The following is a 23396-nucleotide window of genomic DNA, read 5'->3' as shown; positions in this document are numbered from 1 at the left end:
ATTATTTGGTTTGGGTCAGGAAGGAAGGAAATGTTTTATTTAATGACGCACTCAACACATTTTATTTACGGTTATATGGCGTCAGACATATGGTTAAGGACCATACAGATAGAGAGAAGAAACCCGCTGTCGCCACTTCATGGGCTACTCTTTTCGATTAGCAGCAAGGGATCTTTTATATGCACCATCCCACAGACAGGATAGTACATACAACGGCCTTTGTTACATCAGTTGTGGAGCACTGGTTGGAACGAGAAATAGCCCAATGGGGCCAGCGATGGGGATCGATCCTAAACCGACCGCGCATCAAGCAAGCGCTTTACCACTGAGCTACGTTCGCCGCTGTTACTGCTGCTGCTGCTGCTACTACTACTACTACTACTACTACTAATAATAATAATAATAATAATAATAATAATAATAATAATATACACATACACATACACACACACACACACACACACACACACACACTTATATATACATACATACATACATACATACATATATATACACATGTATATCAATTCTATTTATTTATTTACTTACAGTTTTTTGTGTAGTTTGGGTTTTTTGTTAGTTAGTTATTCATTATTAATACTACTACACGTACTACTGCTGCTGCTACTACTTCTACTACTACCGCGAAGTTTATGTATATCATTTTGTATTCGTTAATCATATTTTGTTTATTAATTACAATAATTTATTACTATAATATTAATAATGTAATTTTTTACGATATTTTACTCTTTTCAGAAGACCACGACGACATGGCACGGGCGAACTCCGTGGAGCTGCTGTCGTTGAAGGTGTATCGTAAAATGTGTAACAGACTGGAGATACCTCAACTGCGCACTGTGTGGAGTCAGCTCGGAAACGTGCAGCTCACGTTCAAAGATCTCTTTCTGTCTTCAAGAGGGGTCAAGGCCACGTGTTGTGCTCTTATGGTAAGTTTAGTTTTAGTTTGAGCTTGATTTCCATAAAAATGTGTAACGTGTTGCACGTGCATCCCATAAAATCTATAACACGTCGCAGATCACAGCATAGCAGGTCGAAGTTTACGTTCAGCTTAGTTTCAAAGATCTCTTTCTGTCTTCAAGAGGGGTCAAGGCCACCTGACCCCTCTGGTGTTAAGTTTAATTTTAGAGTAAGCTTGATTCCCATAAAATAAATAACACGTCGCAGATTACAGCAGAGCAGCTTAGAAACGTTCAGCTTAGTTTCAAATATAAGTTTCTGTTTCTGTCTCCAAGAGGGGTCATGGGATGGGACGTAGCACAGCGGAAAAGTGCTCACTTGATGGAGGTCGGTCTAGGATCGATCCCCGTCGGTGGGCTTATTGTGTTATTTCTCGTCCCGACCAGTCCACCACGACTGGTTTATCAAACCCTGTGGCATGTACTGTCTTGTCTGTGGGATGGTGCATATAAAAGATCCCTTGTAACTAATGCAAAAATACAGTGGGCTTGCTCTCTAAGACTATATGTCAAAATTACCAAATGTTTAACATCCAGTAGCCTATGATTAAGAAATCAACGTGCTCAAGTGGTGTTGTTAAACAAAACAAACTTTAAATTTAACTTTCAAGAGGGGTCAAGGCCACGTGCTGTGCATTTATGGTAAGTTTAGTTTTTAGTGAAGCTGGATTCCCATAAAATCGGTGACACGTCGCCCATCGTCGCATACTGCCACAGATCATATAACAGCAGATGGGTTTCAAAGATCTATTTCTGTCTTCAAGAGAGGTCAAGGGCAAGTGTTGTCCTCTCAGCCCTGTCAGTTAAGAAAACAGTCACATATATACACACACGCACGCACGCACGCATGCGCGCGCGCGCGCACACACACACACACACACACACACACACACACAAACATGCAGCGGATAATAGTGTCCATGACATTTTCCACAGTTAATGTAAAAGAGAGTAGTTTAATTTGTCAATATTATAAAAAATATAAATAATTACTTAAGAAAAGTGATATAAAAAATTGAAAGTTCCATGGCACAATACATGTTGCAAAAAAACAAAAGGAAAACATCGTGGTAATACGACGTTGCCTATTGCCGTGGTTAATTGCCAGTGATGGCTTATATGGAAGGCCTACGTTTAATTTTTAAGCTAAATCTGATTCCCATAAAATCTGTAACTGGTCGCAGACCAAAGCAGATAAATGGCAATTTATTTATGGGAATATAATCGCAGATGGTGTGCAACAGATCAGCGGCGGGTAGGGGGAATTGAATATCTTTATTCACAGTTTATAGTATGACATCTGCATCAATGAGAGAGAATAAAAAGGAAATGTTTATTTAACGACATTCTCAACACATTTTATTTACGGTAATATGGCGTCCGACATATGGTAAAGAACCACACATATATTGAGGGAGGAAACCCGCTGTCGCCACTTCATGGGCTACTCTTTTCGATTAGCAGCAAGGGATCTTTTATATGCACCATTCCATAGACAGGGTAGTACATGCCACGGCCTTTGATTTACCAGTCGAGGTGCACTGGCTGGAACGAGAAATAGCTCAACGGGCCCACCGACGGGGATCGATCCCAGACCGAGAGAATAAAACGTTAATTTCCCAGAGATATACTCTGGGTCAGACCAGTGAAAAGCTGTGTGTGTAGGTGTGGCTGTGGGCGTGGTTATTAAAGATTGATATGACATCGATCATTTAGACTGTTGTCTCTCGTACCTCAAAGCGTGCTCGCATTGGTCATACATACCTGACCCATTCATTTATCTTGAAGAAGGATCCTCCACCTCAGTGTGAGCACTGTCAGTGTACTCTGACGGTACGTCACATTTAAGATATATTTGGTCAAAGAAATATGATGGAATCTTTTATTGCAATTTATTCGTGATACTGAATTTTATTCTAAATTTTAAATTTACCTGTCTGTGATATTTATATTTTTCACAGTTCTTTACACTGTGCTTTAATTCACTTCTTGAATTTTTATATTAATGTTGATATTTACTATATTTTTGCATTTACCATAGTTTGACACGCAACCGCCGATTTATTTTTGTTGCTGGGGTGTCTTTAAACATTTATGCTATTTTCGCACCTCAGATGGTAAAATGGAAGTTTTAAATCTTGCTTTATAGCCTTTGCTTATTAGAATTCTGAAACGTAAAAACTGCCTTAGGGTGTTTCACCATGTTGCTACTTCGATGGGAGAAAGGAAAACCATTGGGATGTTTGGTACCTCATTTTAAACTAAGACTATTTGGTACCTAATATATTATAATTATTTTCGCAAATGCTTGATTTATTCATTAATAATCACAGAATCGAGCTTATGGTGCCTTCATTTTCCGCATTCCGAATCCACTTTGCACTGACGACTCTCCAAAAAAACCCAACAACCGCGCATGTGGAATACGTCCCTATCAAAATTACTAGTGCATTTATTTTTGTTGATTCATCGTATACTATGTCTAAAGCAAATGATTGTTTCTTATAGTATGAACCAAACACAGAAAATCTTGATTTGTCAGGAAACCATATTGGAAAGAAAGAATGCGACTACGTGGTCAGCATACTGGAACAGACAACCTCTATATGCGTTTTGGTAGGTAAACATGTTGTGGTTGTTGTTGGTGCTACATCTTGTACTACTACTTTTCTTCAGATCTAATAATATCCAGGGAGACTAGATATTTATTTGAGCTCACACCTTTGATGGCGGGAATAATCGCTTTCTCATTAATGACAAAAGCACAACATGAACTTAATTCTCAATCGGTGGCAACTATATTATTATTATTATTATTATTATTATTATTTAATTTTAATTTTAATATCATTATTATTAAATCAAATTCAGTGCCAATATAACACATTTTCAACGATCCATGTGTTCACTGAAAACGTTTTAGTTTATATCTTAATATTTGTTTTTGAAGAATTTAGTTTTTACGTTTGTCAAATGAATATATTGTAAAGCAGGGCCGATCCATACCAGTGGGGACGAGGAGATGGCACTTGCCTTCCAAGAATAAAACAGAAGTGCCCTATTTGTTAAGTTGGATACGACACTATATTGTTTTACCCTGATTTTATACAGACGCACCCCCCCCCCCCCCCCCCCCCCCCCGTTATTTTAGGTTAGATACTAGTACTATTTGTAAATGTTGAAGGCCTATCGTCAATTTATAATGGTATAACATTTGTAAATCATCTTTCTAGGATCTCTCCAACAATGAACTTAGCGGTATCAGCATACAGAAACTGGCCAGCTGTTTGGTAAAGAATGCAACAATTGTATCATTAACACTCTCAGGTAAGCAGCAACACGGTAAAAGCCAATACACATTCTGACCTCTGTGAGTATCAGTGAACACATAAATGATAATCATTAATATGATCTTTAATTTACTAAAACCCTGAACGATAAAACAGTTATCATGATGAAAATACATGTAGTAACTCTGCAGAAGGAAGAGTCAAATGGATGCTTTGACAAGGTCGTGACTGATCTCATTAACCATTGATAGGTGTTTCGCCTATAAGAGGCCTGCCATTACCCAGGACGATACATGTTTCCCATATGTAGGCGAACTGCCTCTCTCAATACTGGTTTGACCAATCTAAACCTGCATAAGACAGAGCTCAGTGGATATTGAGACTGGTGCGATTGCATGCACTCACGAATAACTGACGTATTTGTCTTTTGACAGTCATGTATTTAACTTTACTGGGTACTTCAAGACAATCCATTTTAGTTTCATATGCAACGAACTTAAATTGATTTTATAAGATAGATTTAATTAATTTCATTAATGCAATAAGCGTGATTTTAATTTGTGGTCTTTCGTCGTCTTGCTATTTCAGGGAACAAACTAACCGACGGAGACGCCGAGGCTGTCGCCTTGATAATAGCAGTAAGTTTACCCATACACACCGTTGTTTTCATTCATTCGTTTATACTTATTTTCGTACTTATATTCAATTCGATGTCCAGCGCTCAGCTATCTGTGCTATCTGTCCAGGTCAGAGGGTTAGTGGTTAGTTTTTAGTGGTTAGTGAGAGAGAAGAGGGTGTAGTGGCTACATTCGGGCTGGGTGGGAGCCGGTACCGGAGTGCGAACCCATAACTTACCAGCCTTATATCCGATGGCCTAACCACTGCACCACCAAGGCCGGTCAAAATAATATATATATATATAATTAAAATAAAATAAATTTAAAACGTAACCAATCTATCATAATTTCTTATTATTAAAGGCACATTCCTGAGTTTGCTGCATTGTAAGATGTTTACGACTAATATATTTTCTTGTTTAGAATATCAGTGTCTGTATATTCACTGTGTTTCTGGCCGTTGTAATATTTGTAAGAAGCCCAAATTGGATTTTGTCTTCAAATAATTTCATACGTACGAAAAAAAAATATTTTAGGAAATAAAATGAAATTTAACTTACAAATATTAGAACGATCAGAAACACGTTTAATATACAGCCACTAATATTTTATGTAGAAAAATATATTTGATATGTAATTCCAATCGTTAAAAGTCTCTGTTAGTCGATAACATCTTAAAAATTGAAGCAAACTCAGAAATGTCCCTTTAATAAAGCCTAAGGGCAGATTTCGAGAAGTATTCAAGTGAAGTTAATTCAGCAGTTACTCTATATCTTATTGACATTTTATAAGTTGTATAAATCTAGATCACTATACTAAACCTGTTATGCTTCGTCGAATGTAATGCTCCATTTAATGTTCTACATTTATTATTTGTGAGTTTATTATTAGAAAAATGTCTATATTGTTTACACACAAAAAGTCATCACTGTCTTGGAGAAACTAAATTGCGTGTTAACATTTTACTACTAATAGCATGTTAACAGTGTTTATACAGTATGTACACCAGACCTCGACGCTTAAGGGGAGCTATCACTATTACCAACATCACTCCCCTGAACCTAGTTCAAGGAGAGTAATTTATAGATCCTTTTAGCTTACGAATTTATATGGTATCAGTATTCTACTATCTTAAATGGCTTCTCATAATCTAAGTTACCGATGAAATTAATCCCCACCCACCCAATTTTTTTTTTTAATCAAACAAATTATATATATATATATATATATATATATATATATATATATATGTATGTGTGTGTGTGTATATATATATATATATATATATATATATATATATATATATATATATATACACACACACACAGTCAAACCTGTCCTAGCGACCACCTGTATTCAGCGGTCACCTGCCTTAAGCGGCCACTTTTTTCCTCCCAAACGATTTATAATATAAATGCACCTGTAATATATATTTACTACATATATATACATACACATATATAAGGCTTCGCTTGAACTAAATTATCGGTCCCGTCTGTGTTATTAGCTATATTTCCCTCGAACTGGTGATACATCAAATATCAAATGGAAAACCACCGAAAAGGGCCAACAATTGCCGCGCTCGCGCAGTTGGTTATTACAACCTTTGGATTATAATAATTTAGGCGGAACGAGTTATAGATGGACCGGAGAATCGCGACACTAGCCAAGCGATCCTTTCTTTACCATACCTGACATGTTGTGTGTTCAGCCAGCAGCTATCGGTAAAAGTCTTTCAAGTACAGCTAGTGTCACGGTGCCTTTTCGATGAAGCGTGATACCAATCAAACAATTGGCCTCGGCGAGAAGCGTTACTCTGAACACGTCTACCAGACCAGTTTTCAATGAAACCAGGGGCGAGGTACTCAGCTATCATCACTTCGGCAAGGGCTTCTGCATCACAGGAGTAATTTCTAATAAATCCTTTCACTCTGATATTTTGTTATATAACACACTGATGAAATGTTTAAGTTTGCAGTTAACAAAATAATATGGTAACAGGTCGTTTCGCCCTTATTACTAGTTCACCCGAGTCGTTTTGAACAGGGTTGATTCGTACCTCTAACCGAGTCGTTTCGCCCCATGTTTCGATTCGCACGAATTTTTATTTTGTTAATAAAGTACATTTATTCATTGATTTGTCCTATATCCATTGATTTTTAGATGTCACACATTGCGTGTTTATATTTACAGACAAAAATAATATTATAATTTTGTTTATTTCCAGTATCATTTACTCAAGCCATATACATGAAATACGTACAGCCCTTAGATAATATACAGACAATGTATTCACATTAATAATTAATTTATGAACAGTCACACTGCATGCTACTGATGTGCTGTGGTTTCTTGTTAAATGTACTACATACCCAGCTGAGGTTAAACGACTCGGTACGAATGAGATTTAGGGCGAACCAACCCTGGGTGAATAGGACTAAGGGCGAAACAACGCAGAGTTCGAAATGGTTTTAGGGCGAAACGACTCTGATTCGAATAATATGTATATAATGCTTTCGAGACGTTTCGGCCCCGCTACACATTCGGCACCAGTCGTTTCGGTCCCGGTTATTGTTGTTTTATAAATCAAATTATTCAGTCACTTGTGTTTTGTTATTAAATTTTATCGTAAGTATTGTAATTTCTTTCTCTCGTTCTCTATCTTTTTTTCTTTCTTTGTCTCTTTTTGTGATTATTTTTAATTGAACATAATATCCGAGTGTTAAAGAATAAATAAGAGCCAACCAACCAAAACTGTATTTAGCTTTGATAATCCAAAAATGAAAATGAACTGATTTTCTTGTTTGTGTAAATACAATTTAATAAATTGCAATAAATTGTTTTGCGTTGTTTCTACTTAATTATATTTCCATGTAGACCCTTCCTATAATAAATGTGGCTAGAATTGGAACCACTGATATTTGACGTCAGTAGGGGTTACATGTGTACAGAAATTAAGTACGATCACAAAGAATGTTTTCCATGCGGAGCACTCACTCAGGGTTTGGAGTTGGTTTCTGGATTAAAAATCCCATTCCTCGACTGGGATTCGAACCCAGTACCCACCAGCCTGGAGACCGATGGCTTAACCGCTGCGCCACTGAGGCCGGTAGGTAAATTGAAAGTAGCATCATTAAGACATGTTTTAGTTCAGTTCAGTTCAACTTTATTTTCGTGCTTATATCCCATTAAAGTTCAACCAAGCTGTCCTGGACACACATCTCAGTGTTCCAGCATTTAAAAGAAACCGCAAAAAAACACATATGGATGCACAGTTCCTGAACCTAGTCTGAGTTGTTTGTGATGGCATCGTGGGTTAGGTAAGTTCTGTCTTGTATCACTCTCTACCACTTGAATCGTTAGTGAAACAATGTTAAAACGTAATATACAAACATGAAAGTCTAAACATACTAAACGTAAGTTTCGCTTCCTTATTTTATCACCATATCATTTATCAGTGATATTCTACATGAACACGATGACGTACATGTTTATGTGTGTATGTGTGTGCATGTCACGGTGTATAATATGTATGTAGGCCTGTTTGCATGTATGCAAACGTTCTGACACCTATCTAATTCAACTTTCTAACTTATGTTACGGAAATATCCGATGTTGACCGAATGGTTCGGTCGAACTACCCGATGGGTCGAACACTTTCTCGAGCACCGACGGGGTTCGAGCCAACGAGATTCAACTGTGTGTGTGTGTGTGTGTGTGTGTGTGTATATATATATATATATATATATATATATATATATATATATATATATATATATATATATATATATATATATATATAAATTAATTCATGTCAGTGTCTGCTACGTATTTAAGTTATATAACCTTTTTTTATTGAATAAATATCTTATTCTGTTGAAAAGTCAAATTGAAAGAAAAAACAAATGTTTAACCTAAGTGAATTTTATATCTTGTAAACAAGAAATGTGAAAAAAATAACTTTAATATTTGTTTTACAGCAGAACCGCAGTATAACCCGGCTGTATGCCAGTCATAACGAATTCCGCGAGGAAGGCGGAAAGGTCATAGGCAGTGCAATAGGTATGTATAATCATGGACACAACTCTATGGCAAGGTCAGAGGTTGTGTCCACAACAGGCGTGTTTGAACAGTTCTCTAATGGAAGCACTCCATACAAATTACCCATACCTATACTAAACAGTTACTAAAAAGCTTAACTCTTGCGTTCGGAAAACTAAGACAATGGTAAAGTGTACCATGATGGGATCTGCCATCTAATATTGCACTGTTACCCTGATACTCATTGATGTGCAAGACAGTGCCAGTGTGGCGCTGGGGATTTAGTAAATTCAAGGAGTCAGTGGCGGATCCAGAAAATCCATTTAGGGGTGGGGGGCAGTGACATGAGGTGGAATGCCAAGGGAACTTGGGGGTGGTTTGGAGGGGATCGTAAAAAAAGAAACTTGGGGGTGGTTTGGAGGGGGATCGTAAAAAAAAAAGAAAATATATAATAAAATTATAACTATCGCAAAATTTAGGGGGGCGGGCCCCCACCTCCTAGATCCGCCTCAGAGTTTCCAAGTTAATGTCACATGTCTATCTCCTGATTCAACTTTAGTTGACATTTTGTCATAAGACGTACGAGTTTAAACCCTGTCTGTTAATGGTATAAATATAGCATCAATTTTACAACAACAAAAAAGGTTTTGGAGATGGTTCTCACTTTTTGTCTTATTCTAATCATACATGTGTATGTAACTATTATCCTGTTCAATTATTTAGACCCAAAGTTTTTTGCAAATGTTACGTTTATTTCCTATTTGATATTTGTTTTCTTTGCATTTACATGAAAACAAACCCAAACCCCGACAGGTGTTATATACAAATCATCATATAAAATGCACGAAGTTGACTTAATTCCACTTTTTAAAAATCTCTGTGTCGTTTGAATGCACGTTATTTCTCCTATAAATAACTACGGTCATTTGCATATCAAAAGCATCATTCTATAGTGCGTTTCAAACTAATGTTCGGTTCTATCGTCCTATCCGCACAAATCGTAGTATGACCTATATTTAAGAAAATATCTGTAAACATGAAGCAGGCGCGGATTCAGGTGGGGAGTTCAAGTGACAAAACCTCAGTTTGAAAAAAAAAATATGTATCAAATATTATAATTATATTGTGGAATACACAAGCGCGCGCGCGCGCGCTGAGAGGAGAGAGAGAGAGAAGAGAGAGAGAGAGAGAGAGAGAGAGAGAGAGAGAGAGAGAGAGAGAGAGAGAGAGAGAGAGAGAGAGAGAGACGTCATTTATGTAACGACGCACTCAACATATTTTAATCTATGGTTATATGGTTATAGGGAGAGAGAGAGAAGAATATGGTATGCATGCGATTGGTGGAGGTGTGACCCTCTGCACAACCCCCAACCCCACTTAAGGCTTCTTTTGTATATGGAGCGGGACGTAGCTCAGAGGTAAAGCGTTCGCTCATGGTAGTCGACTGATCGATCCCACATGGTGGACCCATTGGGTTGTGTCTAGTTCCAGCCTGTGCACCACAACTGATGTATAAAGGCTGTGGTATGTGCTATCCTGTCTATGGGATGGTGCATATAAAACGTCCCTTATTGCTTATCAAAATTGCTTATCGGAAACAGTGGCCCATGTGGCGGTAGCGAGTTTCTTTCTCACTGTCATAATGCTCCTTAACCGTTTTGTCTGACGCCACATAAACGTATATCAAATGCGTTGAGTGTGTTGTTAAATAAACATTTCTCTCGTATGTATGTGTAGTCTATATGCATTTCTAGTCGATTAGTTTATAGGTTGTTAGGTTGTTTGATAGTGAATGATATGGAAATAAATAGTTTTTGGTGTTAAAGAGTTCATGCATACATTAAAGTAAAACTCCTGATGGGTATGGAGAAATAACTTAATCAGTCGACGAACTCATTTCTTCATCACTATCTTCGTTAAGGGGGACTATCACAGGGGGTATTTTATTTCTTATAAAACTATTTTGTTTTCTAAAATCTTCTTCGATCTTTATTACATGTTTAACTGCGTCAGAGAAGTGTGTAGGTGTGACAGAGTTCAATGCATGTGCAAGTTCTCTCCGCACCGTGGTCATTTTACCATCATTATGACTAGCTATGTGCCCTTTGACTCGACTCCAGATCAGTTCTATCGGATTGAGTTGAGAATGTCTTGGCGGCAGTCTTAGACACAAGTCCCCATGGCGTTCAGCAATACCATCAGTAACAAATTGCTTTGCACATTTGTTACTTTTCACAAGTTCATAAAGAACTGGCTTTGTCATGTTACTCTCAAAAGGTATATTTTTGTTTCGTAGCCACGACTGAATTTCTTCCTTTTTAGCGTTTAGTGCAGGACATCGTGTAATCTCAGTTAATTTGTTGTGGTAGCTTGCGTTATCCATGGCGATAACAGAAGGTTCTGGTAGAGAAGGCATAAGTTGTTCTTCAAACCATTTGATGAAATTGTCATGATTCATCTCACCATGATAGTCTCCGTCTGTTTTTTTTGAGCCTCAAAGATCAATTCACAGCCATCTATCAATCCATATTTATCACAGCCAGCATGACAAATAATAAGTCTTTTTCCCTTCCCAGTCACCGAACAAAGTTTAGGAACTCGATCAGCAGCATCTGATTTCGACAGGTGATTGGCAGTACTTGTGCCCGGGTGGATATCTGTCCAGTGGTGGGATGTTGTGTGGTTGACATTCACCCAGGTCTCATCTTGATACACTATTAAATACCCCTGTTCTCGTAAACTGGATATTTCGTGGAGATAGGACAGTCTCCTGTGTGATATATTGGCGTCCTCAAAAATCACTTTTCCGGTTGTAGACATATGTTGGTATTTAAAATCGAGGTCATGGAGTGTTCTTCGTAAAGTTGATATGGATATGTTGATTCCACATTCCTCCCTTAAAGCCACGTTAATCTTATATAATGTAGGTAATTCGCCCTCTCTATAAAATCTGTATACTCGTCGTCTAATAACATTTTTATCAAATAAATCGATGGGTTTTCGGTCGCGTTTTTTAACAGTGATTTCTGTGCTTGGATTCGTAGAGGTTAGATTTTTCACAGTTCTTTTTACTGTTGAAACCGAAACTTTAAGTGCAACGGCAACTCGATCGACAATTCGATAAGAAGTATACCTAGGTCTACCGCGCTGATATTCATCTTCAAAATAATCGAAAACGTTCTTAATACACAATTTTACATCAACTGAAGTGTTTTTCGATTTACCCATATTTTTCCTCAAATAACAATAACAAGAATGTCGACTACTACATTTTCAATGAATTTATATACCCTACCTAACTTGTATTTTACGTGGTTTACACATTGCTACAATAGCACGTGCAGTCATAGATCGAAATAATGATGTTATTGACCAAGCAATGCTATCGTATTTTGAACATTCAGGGCTGTGTCTGCGGGATGAAAAAGTGGTTGAACCCATACGAGTCCGAACAATAGCCCTTTGGTTTTTCGCATTACAAATGTAACACCCCCACCCCAAACCCCAGCCCCTAGCACCACCCTAAATACTATATATATATATATATATATATATATATATATATATATATATATATATATATATATATATATATATATACGTATGAGTTCCCAATTTAGAGGCAAATTAAATAACATTTTTATTATTATTTGATGTTGGTGGCCTTTGACATTTTATCCCCCCCCCCCCTGGTCTTCTGGGTCCGGCCCTGCCTTAAATTTATTTATAAATTTGGAAAGCACATTCCTGCGGTGTGTGAGGTGATTTGTGTTTATTACTGTGCTACACCTCAGTTGTGTTTACATTAGCTAAATTTATTAAATATAATGCACCTACAAGAAAGGGTTACATGTTCTGTTTGTTTACATCTATGTTTAACGGAAAGATTAGACAATGCTGTTACACACTGCAAAACAATAATAACCTTGATTTAGTGAAACAAGCTATAATGGCCTTCACGTAGCCTCAGATCCCAATGTTTTGATATGCAAATGACCTTAGTTATTTATAGGAGAAATAACGTGCATTCAAACGACACGAAGATTTTTAAAAAGTGGAATTAAGTCAACTTCGTGCATTTTATATGATTATTTGTATATAAAACCTGTCGGGGTTTGGGTTTGTTTTCATGTAAATGCAAAGAAAGCAAATATTGAATAGGAAATAAACGTAACATTTGCAAAAAACTTTGGGTCTAAATAATTGAACAGAATAATAGTATGACTTTATTCTTGTTCACGTACAGGACGAAATACCAAACTTCTGGATCTGGATCTGAGCTGGAATCACTTGAGACGAGCAGGCGCAATAGGTATCAGTCGGGGACTCGAGGTTAGTGCACATTTATGGTAAGAGGGATGGATTGATTTTGACGAATGGGTGGATGGATGGATGGATGAGTGGGTGGATAGATCGATAGATGGATAGGTGGATGGATAGTTGGTTTTATGGATGGGTTGACTGTATGGATGGGTGGATAGGTAGATCTAGCTGACTGAATGCCTAGATGGATGGATGGATGGATGGATGTATGGATTGATGGATCCGGAAGGACGGATGGGCGCACATTTATGGTAAGATGGATGGATGGATTTGGATGAATGGATGGATGGATGGATAAATGGATGGATGGATGGATAGATAGTAAGATGGATGGATTGATTTTGACGAATGGATGGATGGATGGATAGATGGTAAGATGGATGGATTGATTTTGACGAGTGGATGGATGGATGGATGGATGGATGGATGAATGAATGGATGGATGGATGGATAGATGGATAGATAGATCGATGAATGGATAATTGGTTTTATGGATGGGTTGACTATATGGATGGGTGGATAGGTAGATCTAGTTGATTGAATGCCTAGATGGATGGATGGATGGATGGATGGATGGATGGATGGATTGATGGATCCAGAAGGACGGATGGACGCACATTTATGGTAAGATGGATGGATGGATTTTGACGAATGGATGGATGGATGGATGGATGGATGGACGGATGGATCCGTAGGTGGATGGATAAACGGACGGACGGGCAGAAGGACGGATGGACGGACGGATGGATTGATGGATCGATGGATGGAAAATACTCCAACGTATTAAATTTTAAGGGTTTATTGATGTTCACTGTATTAAATTTATTGTCTTTGCAGGTAAACCAAAGTTTGAAAAGTGTCAATCTGTCGTGGAATGGGTTCGGGTTCGAGGGAAGTGTTGCTATAGGAGACATGCTAACCAAAAACTCGACGTTGCTGTCTCTGGATATATCCTCCAACCGAATCAACCCCCCTGCCGTGATGGAACTAATGAGAGGGCTCACCAAGAACAAAGTGCTACAACATCTGAAGGTGATACAAATGATGCCCAATGCTCAGCATGCCACTATAGTACAAGTATACAGTTTATAAATAAACCAATCAATCAATAAAATAAATAAATAAATAAATAAATAAATAAATAAAAGGACTTTGGTGTCAAAAGTATCATCTTCACAACTGGTCTAGACCAGCCAGTATTAATAAAAATCCAGGAATATCAAAATGATTATATTTTTTAACAGATACGTAGGTCCGAATAGGTCCGAATTTAGGAAGCCTGTTTTTTGTGGGGGGGGGGGGGGGTTTGTGGTTTACACAGGGGTTTAAGCATTGTAAATGTATGTAGTGCCTCGTTAAATAAAACATTTCCTTGTAAATATATGTAGTTACACGTGTGTAAGTCAAAAACAGGCTTTGTAAATTCGGCCCTTAAGTCTAGGCCTACTACAGGTCAAAGAGAGAGATAATCATGTAACAGATATAACATGTAATTCCTAGGACTATAAAATACACCTGTAAATACTATAGTAGATATTAATATACAGTTTGACTGAATAAATATATTTCGTTTTCGCTATTTACAGCTCGGTCACAACCCCATAACAGCATCGTTTTCAAGTGTCATGTTGGAGGCTATCAAAAAGAGTCCCCATGTTGCGCTACAATCACTGGATCTGGAGGTGAATTAAACATGTTGTTTGCTGTTTTGTTTTCGAGTTATAGTATATGTTATAAAGATAGCTAGAACCTGAAGGAACCAGAGGCCATGTTTATAAAATTTTAACGTCCAAACTCAAGTCTGTGCAAGCAAGTCTCTAGATTTTAAATAAATAGATGTACGATATGCCCACTGTCCTGAGTTTAAAGTGTGGGGGGGGGGGGGGGGGGGGGGGGGGCAGTGGTGAGCGAAATTTTCAGGCTGGTCGGGTCATGATTCCCAAGAAAATACAATAAAAAAGAAGAACATTATATTGGAGGGGGCGGGGCAGGTGTCGACTCTTAATGAAACAAACACTTACCTCTATTCATATATGTCCATAACCACATCACAGGAGTTAGTAGTCGTCATCAGGTAGTGTCAGATCTATACACATTTTACAGTTATATACATTTAAAATAAATATGCTTATTAATGTCACACAGCGATTCTGTTCGCACATTTCTGAAGTTAAACTACATTCCAAAGAATGTACGTAGTATCGCTATGACATCAATACTCATATTAAAACGTAAACGCATTGTTGACGTCACGTCTAAGGAATACTGACGTTTATATGGTAACGTTTTCGACAATCTTCGTAACTTAACGAGAAATCCAAAATGTCGACTTTTATTTTGTTTTGTTTTGGGTTTGGGTTGTTTTGTTTGTTTTTTTGGTTAGTTTGTTTTGTTGGGGTTTTGGGTTTTTTGGTCTTTTTTTGTTTGTTTTATTGGGTGGGTTTTTTTTTTTGGGGGGGGGGGGATTATTTTTTTCAAAATGGAAGTATAAGGATCAGATTTCCAACAAAATCATACCGGCCTCAGTGGTGTACTAATTAAGCTAACGAACTTGACACTATTAGGAACAGGGTTCGCCTCCCGATACTGGCTCACACCCAGAGCGAGTTTAACGATTCATTGGGTAGGTATAAGGCTAGTACGCCGATTTCTCTCTCACTAACCACTAACAGCGAACCGCTAACTGTTTTGGACAGACAGTCCAGATAGTTGAGGTGTGTGCCCAGGACAGCGTGCTTGAATAAGCACAAAAATAACTATAAATGAATGAATGACAAAATCATGCGTATGAACGTCAGTTTATTATAACTACGGTCTTGTGGTGGGGAGTTGCAGGATGGGGGTTCAATTTCTTTTTAAGTGTGCCAATATATACTTCATTTGTTTTAATGCAATATGTAGCTATTGTTCCTACTAGAATTTAAACAAATATTTCCAAAGAGAGATCACGGGACCACTGTGATCCCCTTGGACCCGAGCCTGCCCCTGTTGATCATGAGAAGATTATACAATGCTTGATACCACACAGCAATAGCACATAATTGTGTCTTAAATATTTAATTATTTGTTAACACACCCAGAACACAGAATATCCACGTTGTATCGTTATGTATTGTAATCCTTAACATATTTCAAGGTCGTTTATGTTGCAGGGAATTGTTGTGGACAAGGAGTTCGAATCCCTAATGAATGACATCAATACGTCACGGCATCTGGAAGTGACGTATGAGATTTCTCTACCAATCGCAAAAAAGAGTAGAGATAAAATGCTGAAAGAACTGGAACTTCCGCAGTCGTTCAACATCGACCCGCTGCGCATGCTCCATCTGTTGAAGGAGAAGAACAGGGCTCAGGACTTCTTCCGGAAAATCAACAAAGATGACGACGATGGCTTGACGAGAGATGAGTTGTCTCTCTTGTTTAAGGTCAATAAAATGTTGTTTTACCTAATGAAGTTACTCACAATCGGTGTACATTTACCATAACAAAATATAACACATTCATTAAATTGTTTTTAATGTCAAATCCTTAGCGTGTCATGAAGTAGCCAAAACCCCTGCGAATACAGATCCCTCTCAATAATGTCGCACTTAGTTGGGGGAAGACAGTTCTCTCCTCAAACGAGAGAGAGAGAGAGGGGGGGGGGGAGAGAGAGGGGGGAGAGAGAGAGAGGGGGAGAGAGAGAGAGGGGGGGAGAGAGAGAGAGAGAGGGGGGAGAGAGAGAGGGGGGGAGAGAGAGAGAGAGAGGGGGGGGAGAGGGAGAGTGTGTGTGTGCTCGTCTTCGGCGGACCCATTGTTTGGGTTATTTTATCGTCCCAACCATTGCTCCATGAACTTGTATTTTAAAGGCCATGGTATGTGCTGTCCTGTCTGTGTGAAAGTTCATGATAATAAAAAAAGATCCATTGCGGCTAATGGAAACATGTAGCGGGTTTCCACTGAAGACTAAATGTCAGAATTACTAAATGATTGCATCCAGTGAGCTCTGACCTTGTTTTTCAGTTTAGTGCCAATGGAGAAGACCTATGCTTTTGTGGCATGGTCTCTTTACTGCATCCCCGGTTATTTTAGACCAGCTACGGTCCTGCTCAGTACCCATCTTTAATATTAAAATATATAAATTGCTTTAGTAGTTTGATTCTTGTGGGCAATAACCTGATGCATGTGGTAAACATGGATCTGATACAATGGAATTCTCAACTATTTCTTTAGGATACCAGAAACCTTATTGTTAAAGGGTAGCTCGGAATTACTGTTCGTGTTTTATATGTTTAGTAATCCGCTGCACAAATACGGAACCTCATACATACATACATACATACATACATACATACATACATACCTCAATAGCTCAAAAGGTATCGTGGCAAGTCTGCAAAGTTGCGGACGATTCTGTGCCATAGGTTCGAGTCCCAGCAACGGCACGGGACAATTTGTGAGGCCAGAATGGAGTTAATTATCCCCTGCGCCAGTGCGTTAACATGTAACAGTCAACCTCAACATACATACAGTATATAGATATTCATACATCAATACATCAACACATACATACATACATACATACATACATACCTGATAAGAGTGATTGTTTTATATCTACAGGAGGCCGGTATCCCAGTCACTGTGAGTGTCATTGACAAAATCATGGAGTTCATGGACACCAATGGAGACGGAACCATTGACATGGCGTACGTTGAATTTGTTCATCTTTTGTTTCATCTTCATTTCTGTGTTCAAGTTCGTTGCCATTCCAGTCTTCTGGATTCCATCCCCAGGACAGCGAGCTTGTACATGTTTGTTTAATACAAAAACGTATAACTGTAAACAGAATACCCTTATGGTATCAGTCAAGGCGTGTTTTTTGTTCTTGTAAAAGTTGTTTTATTAAAATTTTAAATAATTTCTCACTTTAACAGTCATTTATCTCTAGCCCATATGGTGTCAGATTATTCAGTCTTGTATACTTATGTGCTTGTATCGTATAATATGCACATGTAATTAAAAGGCAGCCATTGTAATTATATTTTCAAAAGACTGCCTGGAGAAGAAAAGCTTTTTTCCGATATTAGTCTAGCAGAACTTTTCCGAAATATTATTTGTTAACAATGATGTATTGCAGTGAGTTTCTGATTGGTGACCGGAAAATCACGAAGATCTCTCGGAACCAGGACCAGTCCGCTCAGTCACTGAGGAAACGAGACGCGCATTACATCAAGTACTCGAGGACATTCCGCAAGGCGCACATCGACCCAAAGAACTTTAGTCTCAAAGTGGAGGAGTCCAACAATCGGTTATCTCCCATTGACACAAAGCCGTCAGATCTGCGCGCGTTACAGTGGGAACAAACACCACTGAACAAATAACAGTTTTCATATAGACTGATTTCAGTGAAAACTTTGTTTAAATAATGCTGAGGAGAAATATTTATAATAGCAAAAGATAATTAATAATGATGGTTAAGAATGGTTTTTCCCAGAATTTAAATTTAACACCTTTAATTATAGTGTAATTCCAACAAACGCAGTGCTATGTGAACTTTTCTAGTTATTTATTTATTTCATTTCAACTTATGTTCGTGCTTATATCCAATTAAGGTTCAAGCACGCTGTCCTGGGCACACACCTGAGCTATCTGGGCTGTCTGTCCAGGACAGTAGGTTAGTGGTTAATGAGAGAGAAGAGGGTGTAGTGGTCTTACACCTACCCATTGTGTCGTTAAATCTCCCTCTGGGTGGAAACCGGTACCGGGCTGCGAACCCTGTACTTACCAGCCTTATGTTCGATGGCTTAACCACGACACCACCGAGGCCCAATTATTTAGGTTTTTCACACGTTTAATATTGTACAAAAGTTGCAAATAGAGGTTTACACTAAATGAACTGTTGGTTTGAGGGGGAAGTTTTAAACGTAAATACGTCAGCGTAGTCTTGATAATGACAAATGGAAATTACCGGTTATGCAATGCGACACAGATGCATATCGCATCTCAGTTATTATGTCATGCAAAACAAACGTTACGCACATACCAGGGGAACATCTTAAGTTTACGTCTGTGACTAGCAATTATACCGGCTATACGTTTACATGTGTTTGGCATCTTATTTCACGCAGAAACTTGCATCATTACAGAAGATGGAACATTTTAAGGACCAAACAAATTGAAATATGTGTATTTTAAACTATATTAGTTTTACTATTAGTGGTAATACGAATTGTGGTTTAGTCGTAAATTTACGTTTACGTGCAAAACTAGGCTTACGATGTTTTGTGAAATTGGGCCCCAAGTTGGTTACATCATGTAATTCGGCCTGCGTCGGACATGCGTGCAAATGCGTCTCGGGTGATGTTTTGCTATAGTTTATTTAGTACACGAGTGAAGAGAAATTCAAACATAATTGTTACCTTGCTGTACATCATTTTGCATTGTGTATGAACAAACAGCTGGGGAGTTGAGTCTACCAATAACGAATTTGTTATCGTTTTATGCTTTCAAGTGGATCGATTAACATTGCATTCTCTCAGAGAGTATTTTATTGTCGCTGGAATCACAAATGATCAGTCACAAACGGTATAAACTTGGGTAACATCTGTAAGAAGTCACCAGTATACGTGATTCATGGCATCCGTCTGACAAATATGTTTAACAGAGCCACTGTGTGTATCAGTGAGAGAGAGAGAGAGAGAGAGAGAGAGAGAGAGAGAGAGAGAGAGAGAGAGAGAGAGAGAGAGAGAGAGAGAGAGAGAGAGAGATGTTTTTTCCTTCAACACTAGAGAACATTGATTTATTAATCATTAGCTCTTGAGATGTCAAATATTTGTATCTGTAACATGTGGTTTTCAGAGGAAGCCCGATATATTTTTTTCCATTAGCAGCAAGGGATCCATTATATACACGTTCCAACAGACAAGACTGCACATATTACAGTCTTTAATATAATAGTCATGGTGCACTGATTGGGATTGAACCCCCCCACTTAAACAATAGGTTCACTGGGGAGATTCGATCCTTCGACCAAACATTTCTGACGCGTGCTCTACCGACTAAACTATAAGCTAGATCCCACCGAGACGGCGCGTATGGCCATGTTCTCGAATGACAATCGAATTTACACGCACACTTTGGACATTTGTAGAAGAACCTAGCTTTGGAATATAAAATTTAGTTCTTTGTTGTTTAGTATAGATGGACTAACCTTATGTAGTACTAATGTTCCAAAATACGAGGAACAGTCAGAATGTTCGTATAACTATGTATTAAAGGTAGGGTCAACTCAAAAAAGAGCCTTATGTGTTGGAAAGATGCATACCCGGACCACCAACACATACTGACACTTTAGCAAATGAAAAACGCGTAATTTTAGAGTTAATAAAAAAACATGATTATTCCTGCTAACTGGGGGCAGCCATTTTGTTTCGTTTTTGTGACGTCCGGTGGGATAGCTTGGGGCGAAGTGACGTCAGCTCCTGACCATCTCCTGTATATACAGTGTAAACAAAAGCAGTAATTTTCGACAAGGCGCTTCTCTTTGATCAACCTGACTTGTAAAATAGCATAAATGACGTAATAATATAATAAACTATTTAATTAAATATATTTCAAGTTGCATTAACGGAACAAAATGGGTTATAGTATTTTTCTCTGTTTAATAAACCAAAGGAAAAATGTACACTATTACGCCTATTGATATGCTACGTTGCAGCAAAAACGACAACCCACGATACCCAAGTGATAATTTTCTTTTCTTTGGGACTACGTAATTGGTCAGTTCTGTGGTTGTAGATGGAAAAGTCTACTTAATCAATAGTTTTACAGAACTATTTACAGTAATAAACCATGTCCATTACAATTTTAAGGGCGACAGGTAATATTCCACAATACCGGTATGTATTTTTGTGTCTAGACAGCGTCAATTAATTGGCTTGTCTGGTTACCAATCAAATACACACCTGCCAATCAGAAATCACAGGTAGAAGCAACTAACAGCATAGACCAATTAACTAAGAAAACACTCCGTGTATCATTTCAGTACGTAGGTTAATGCATGGGAAAAACATTGTTAATTGTTTCGACTTGTTGTGTAGCCACTTTGACAATGGTATTTTATTTTGTATTGAAAAATAATATATATAGTGTTGGATATACTTACTGTTGGCTTACTGGGATGTGTATTATTACAAAACATTGCAATGTACGACTATTTATCATCCCGCAAAAACCAGGTAGATTGTGTTTCTCTAGTTCTAAGGCTCATTCCTGACGTGACGCGTTAAGTATTACGTAACCACCAGCTCGCCAGAGGGCGTACTCACTAAGATGGTACAAAATGGCTGCGCCCGTTATATATAATAGCCGTCACATTTAACCGTTTTATTAATTAACTATATGATTATACGTGTTGATATTAAGCAATAATGTGCATTATATATCGTTGAATATGCATACCAGGCCAAATGCCTTAATTGTCCTCTCCTTTAAAAGCGATGGCAGTCCAAACGTTTCTACATTATATTTTAATATAATCACCCTTGACGTCAGTGCATTTGGCCTATTTATCCCTAAAGCTACTGATGCCAAAACATTTCTGGCTGGCCTATCAACCACTCTTCTATGGCAGTCTTTAGCCTTTCAACATCTTCAAACCAGGTACCATGAAAGAAGGCTTTCTAATTCCAGAACAGATAATAATCACCCGAGGCCAAAAACCTCACGACCTTGGATCATCTTGAAAGCTTTCACGTCCTTGCTTACATTTAGCAGACCACTTCACACTTGTGGAATAATTGGTATATATATATATATATATATATATATATATATATATATATATATATATATATATATATATATATATATTCACCAACCATTTATTTCAGTAGTGTCTTCACCTTCCTTGGTGAGAAAGTTGATGACGGCATTGTGTTTCAATCTGGTCAAATGCATGGTTTAGATAGGGTAGGTTACCAATATGTATTATATAGCAGAGATATAGACCAGAAGAGTCATGTTATTGATAGAATACTTGTATGAAAGAACAAGCTTTTTAAAAAAACCACCTCAAGCGATGTTATTTATAATCCGTCCCGACACCGGCCTCGGTGGCGTCGTGGCAGGTCATCGGTCTACAGGCTGGTAGGTACTGGGTTCGGATCCCAGTCGAGGCATGGGATTTTTAATCCAGATACCGACTCCAAACCCTGAGTGAGTGCTCCGCAAGGCTCAATGGGTAGGTGTAAAGCACTTGCACCGACTAGTGATCCATAACTGATTCAACAAAGGCCGTGGTTTGTGCTATCCTGCCTGTGGGAAGCGCAAATAAAAGATCCCTTGCTGTTAATCGGAAGAGTAGTCCATGTAGTGGCGACAGCGGGTTTCCTCTCAAAATCTGTGTGGTCCTTAACCATATGTCTGACGCCATATAACCGTAAATAAAATGTGTTGAGTGCGTCGTTAAATAAAACACTTCTTTCTTTCTTTCTTTATAATCCGTCCCATCCTCCTACAAAAGTTATTTTTTGTAAATAATATCATTTTGGTTTGACGTAAAGAAAAAAGTAAATTTGTTTTGGAAATTGAAAAAATACTATTTTTGTGTGCAATTTAAAACAAAAACCGGCTAAAAAACAAAAGTTACAGTAAATTCCGTAGTATAAAAAAGGCGTTCCTTGTGTAATGGACTATAGTTCTACGAATTTTAAAAACTGTCTGTTGTACTATTAAACCTGTATTATATATAGACAATCTCCTCTAGAAATAACTAGTTAACCAGGATATGACTTCTCCGACCCTAAATTAAAAACAAATTGTATCCAAACACTGGAGTATTTGGGTAGTTTGATACTGGAAGGATGGTTGCGCATATCCAGCACTATACTTTTCACGTGTGGTTCTGAATTATTTAATGGCAAATGAACGACAAAGTATGGATTTATTAAAGCAAGTTCATTAGGCTTTCTGTTTGCAGTCTTCATCTGCGATTGTTAAGCACTGTCAATTCATGAGGAAAAAAAATCAAAGTTAACTTGACAGTTAATGTCACTTGGCTTAATTAATTAATTTTGTTTTGTGAGTCATTGATATTGCTAAAAAAAAAAAAAAGAGAGGTTAATTCTATATTTGGTATTTTGATACCTTTCTTATGTATTGTA

General features: G+C 37.8%; 2 protein-coding genes across 3 annotated transcripts; both read left to right on the top strand.

Moving 5' to 3' along the window:
- Window positions 1–773: 773 nt before the first annotated feature.
- On the top strand, window positions 774–9077 carry LOC121374689 (leucine-rich repeat-containing protein 74B-like). Its single transcript, XM_041501794.1, has 5 exons — window positions 774–950; window positions 3489–3596; window positions 4214–4307; window positions 4859–4908; window positions 8868–9077. Exons 1-5 carry the CDS (start codon window positions 774–776, stop codon window positions 9075–9077), a joined length of 639 nt encoding a protein of 212 aa, XP_041357728.1.
- LOC121375747 lies at window positions 8792–18908 on the top strand. 2 transcript variants are annotated; one of them, XM_041503361.1, is made up of 7 exons: window positions 8792–8949; window positions 13175–13260; window positions 14089–14283; window positions 14838–14933; window positions 16404–16676; window positions 17854–17939; window positions 18371–18908. In XM_041503361.1, exons 3-7 carry the CDS (start codon window positions 14164–14166, stop codon window positions 18612–18614), a joined length of 819 nt encoding a protein of 272 aa, XP_041359295.1. In that variant the 5' UTR covers window positions 8792–8949; window positions 13175–13260; window positions 14089–14163; the 3' UTR covers window positions 18615–18908. The 2 variants fall into 2 exon arrangements, with proteins under 2 accessions (XP_041359295.1, XP_041359294.1); XM_041503360.1 differs by lacking the exons at window positions 8792–8949; window positions 13175–13260 and having other exon boundaries at window positions 13971–14283.
- Window positions 18909–23396: the final 4488 nt, after the last annotated feature.

This window comes from Gigantopelta aegis, chromosome 6, assembly GCF_016097555.1.
Source record: "Gigantopelta aegis isolate Gae_Host chromosome 6, Gae_host_genome, whole genome shotgun sequence".
NCBI lineage: Eukaryota > Metazoa > Mollusca > Gastropoda > Neomphalida > Peltospiridae > Gigantopelta > Gigantopelta aegis.
Note: the sequence above shows the minus strand (reverse complement) of the source record. Positions and strands in the feature narration are given on the sequence as shown.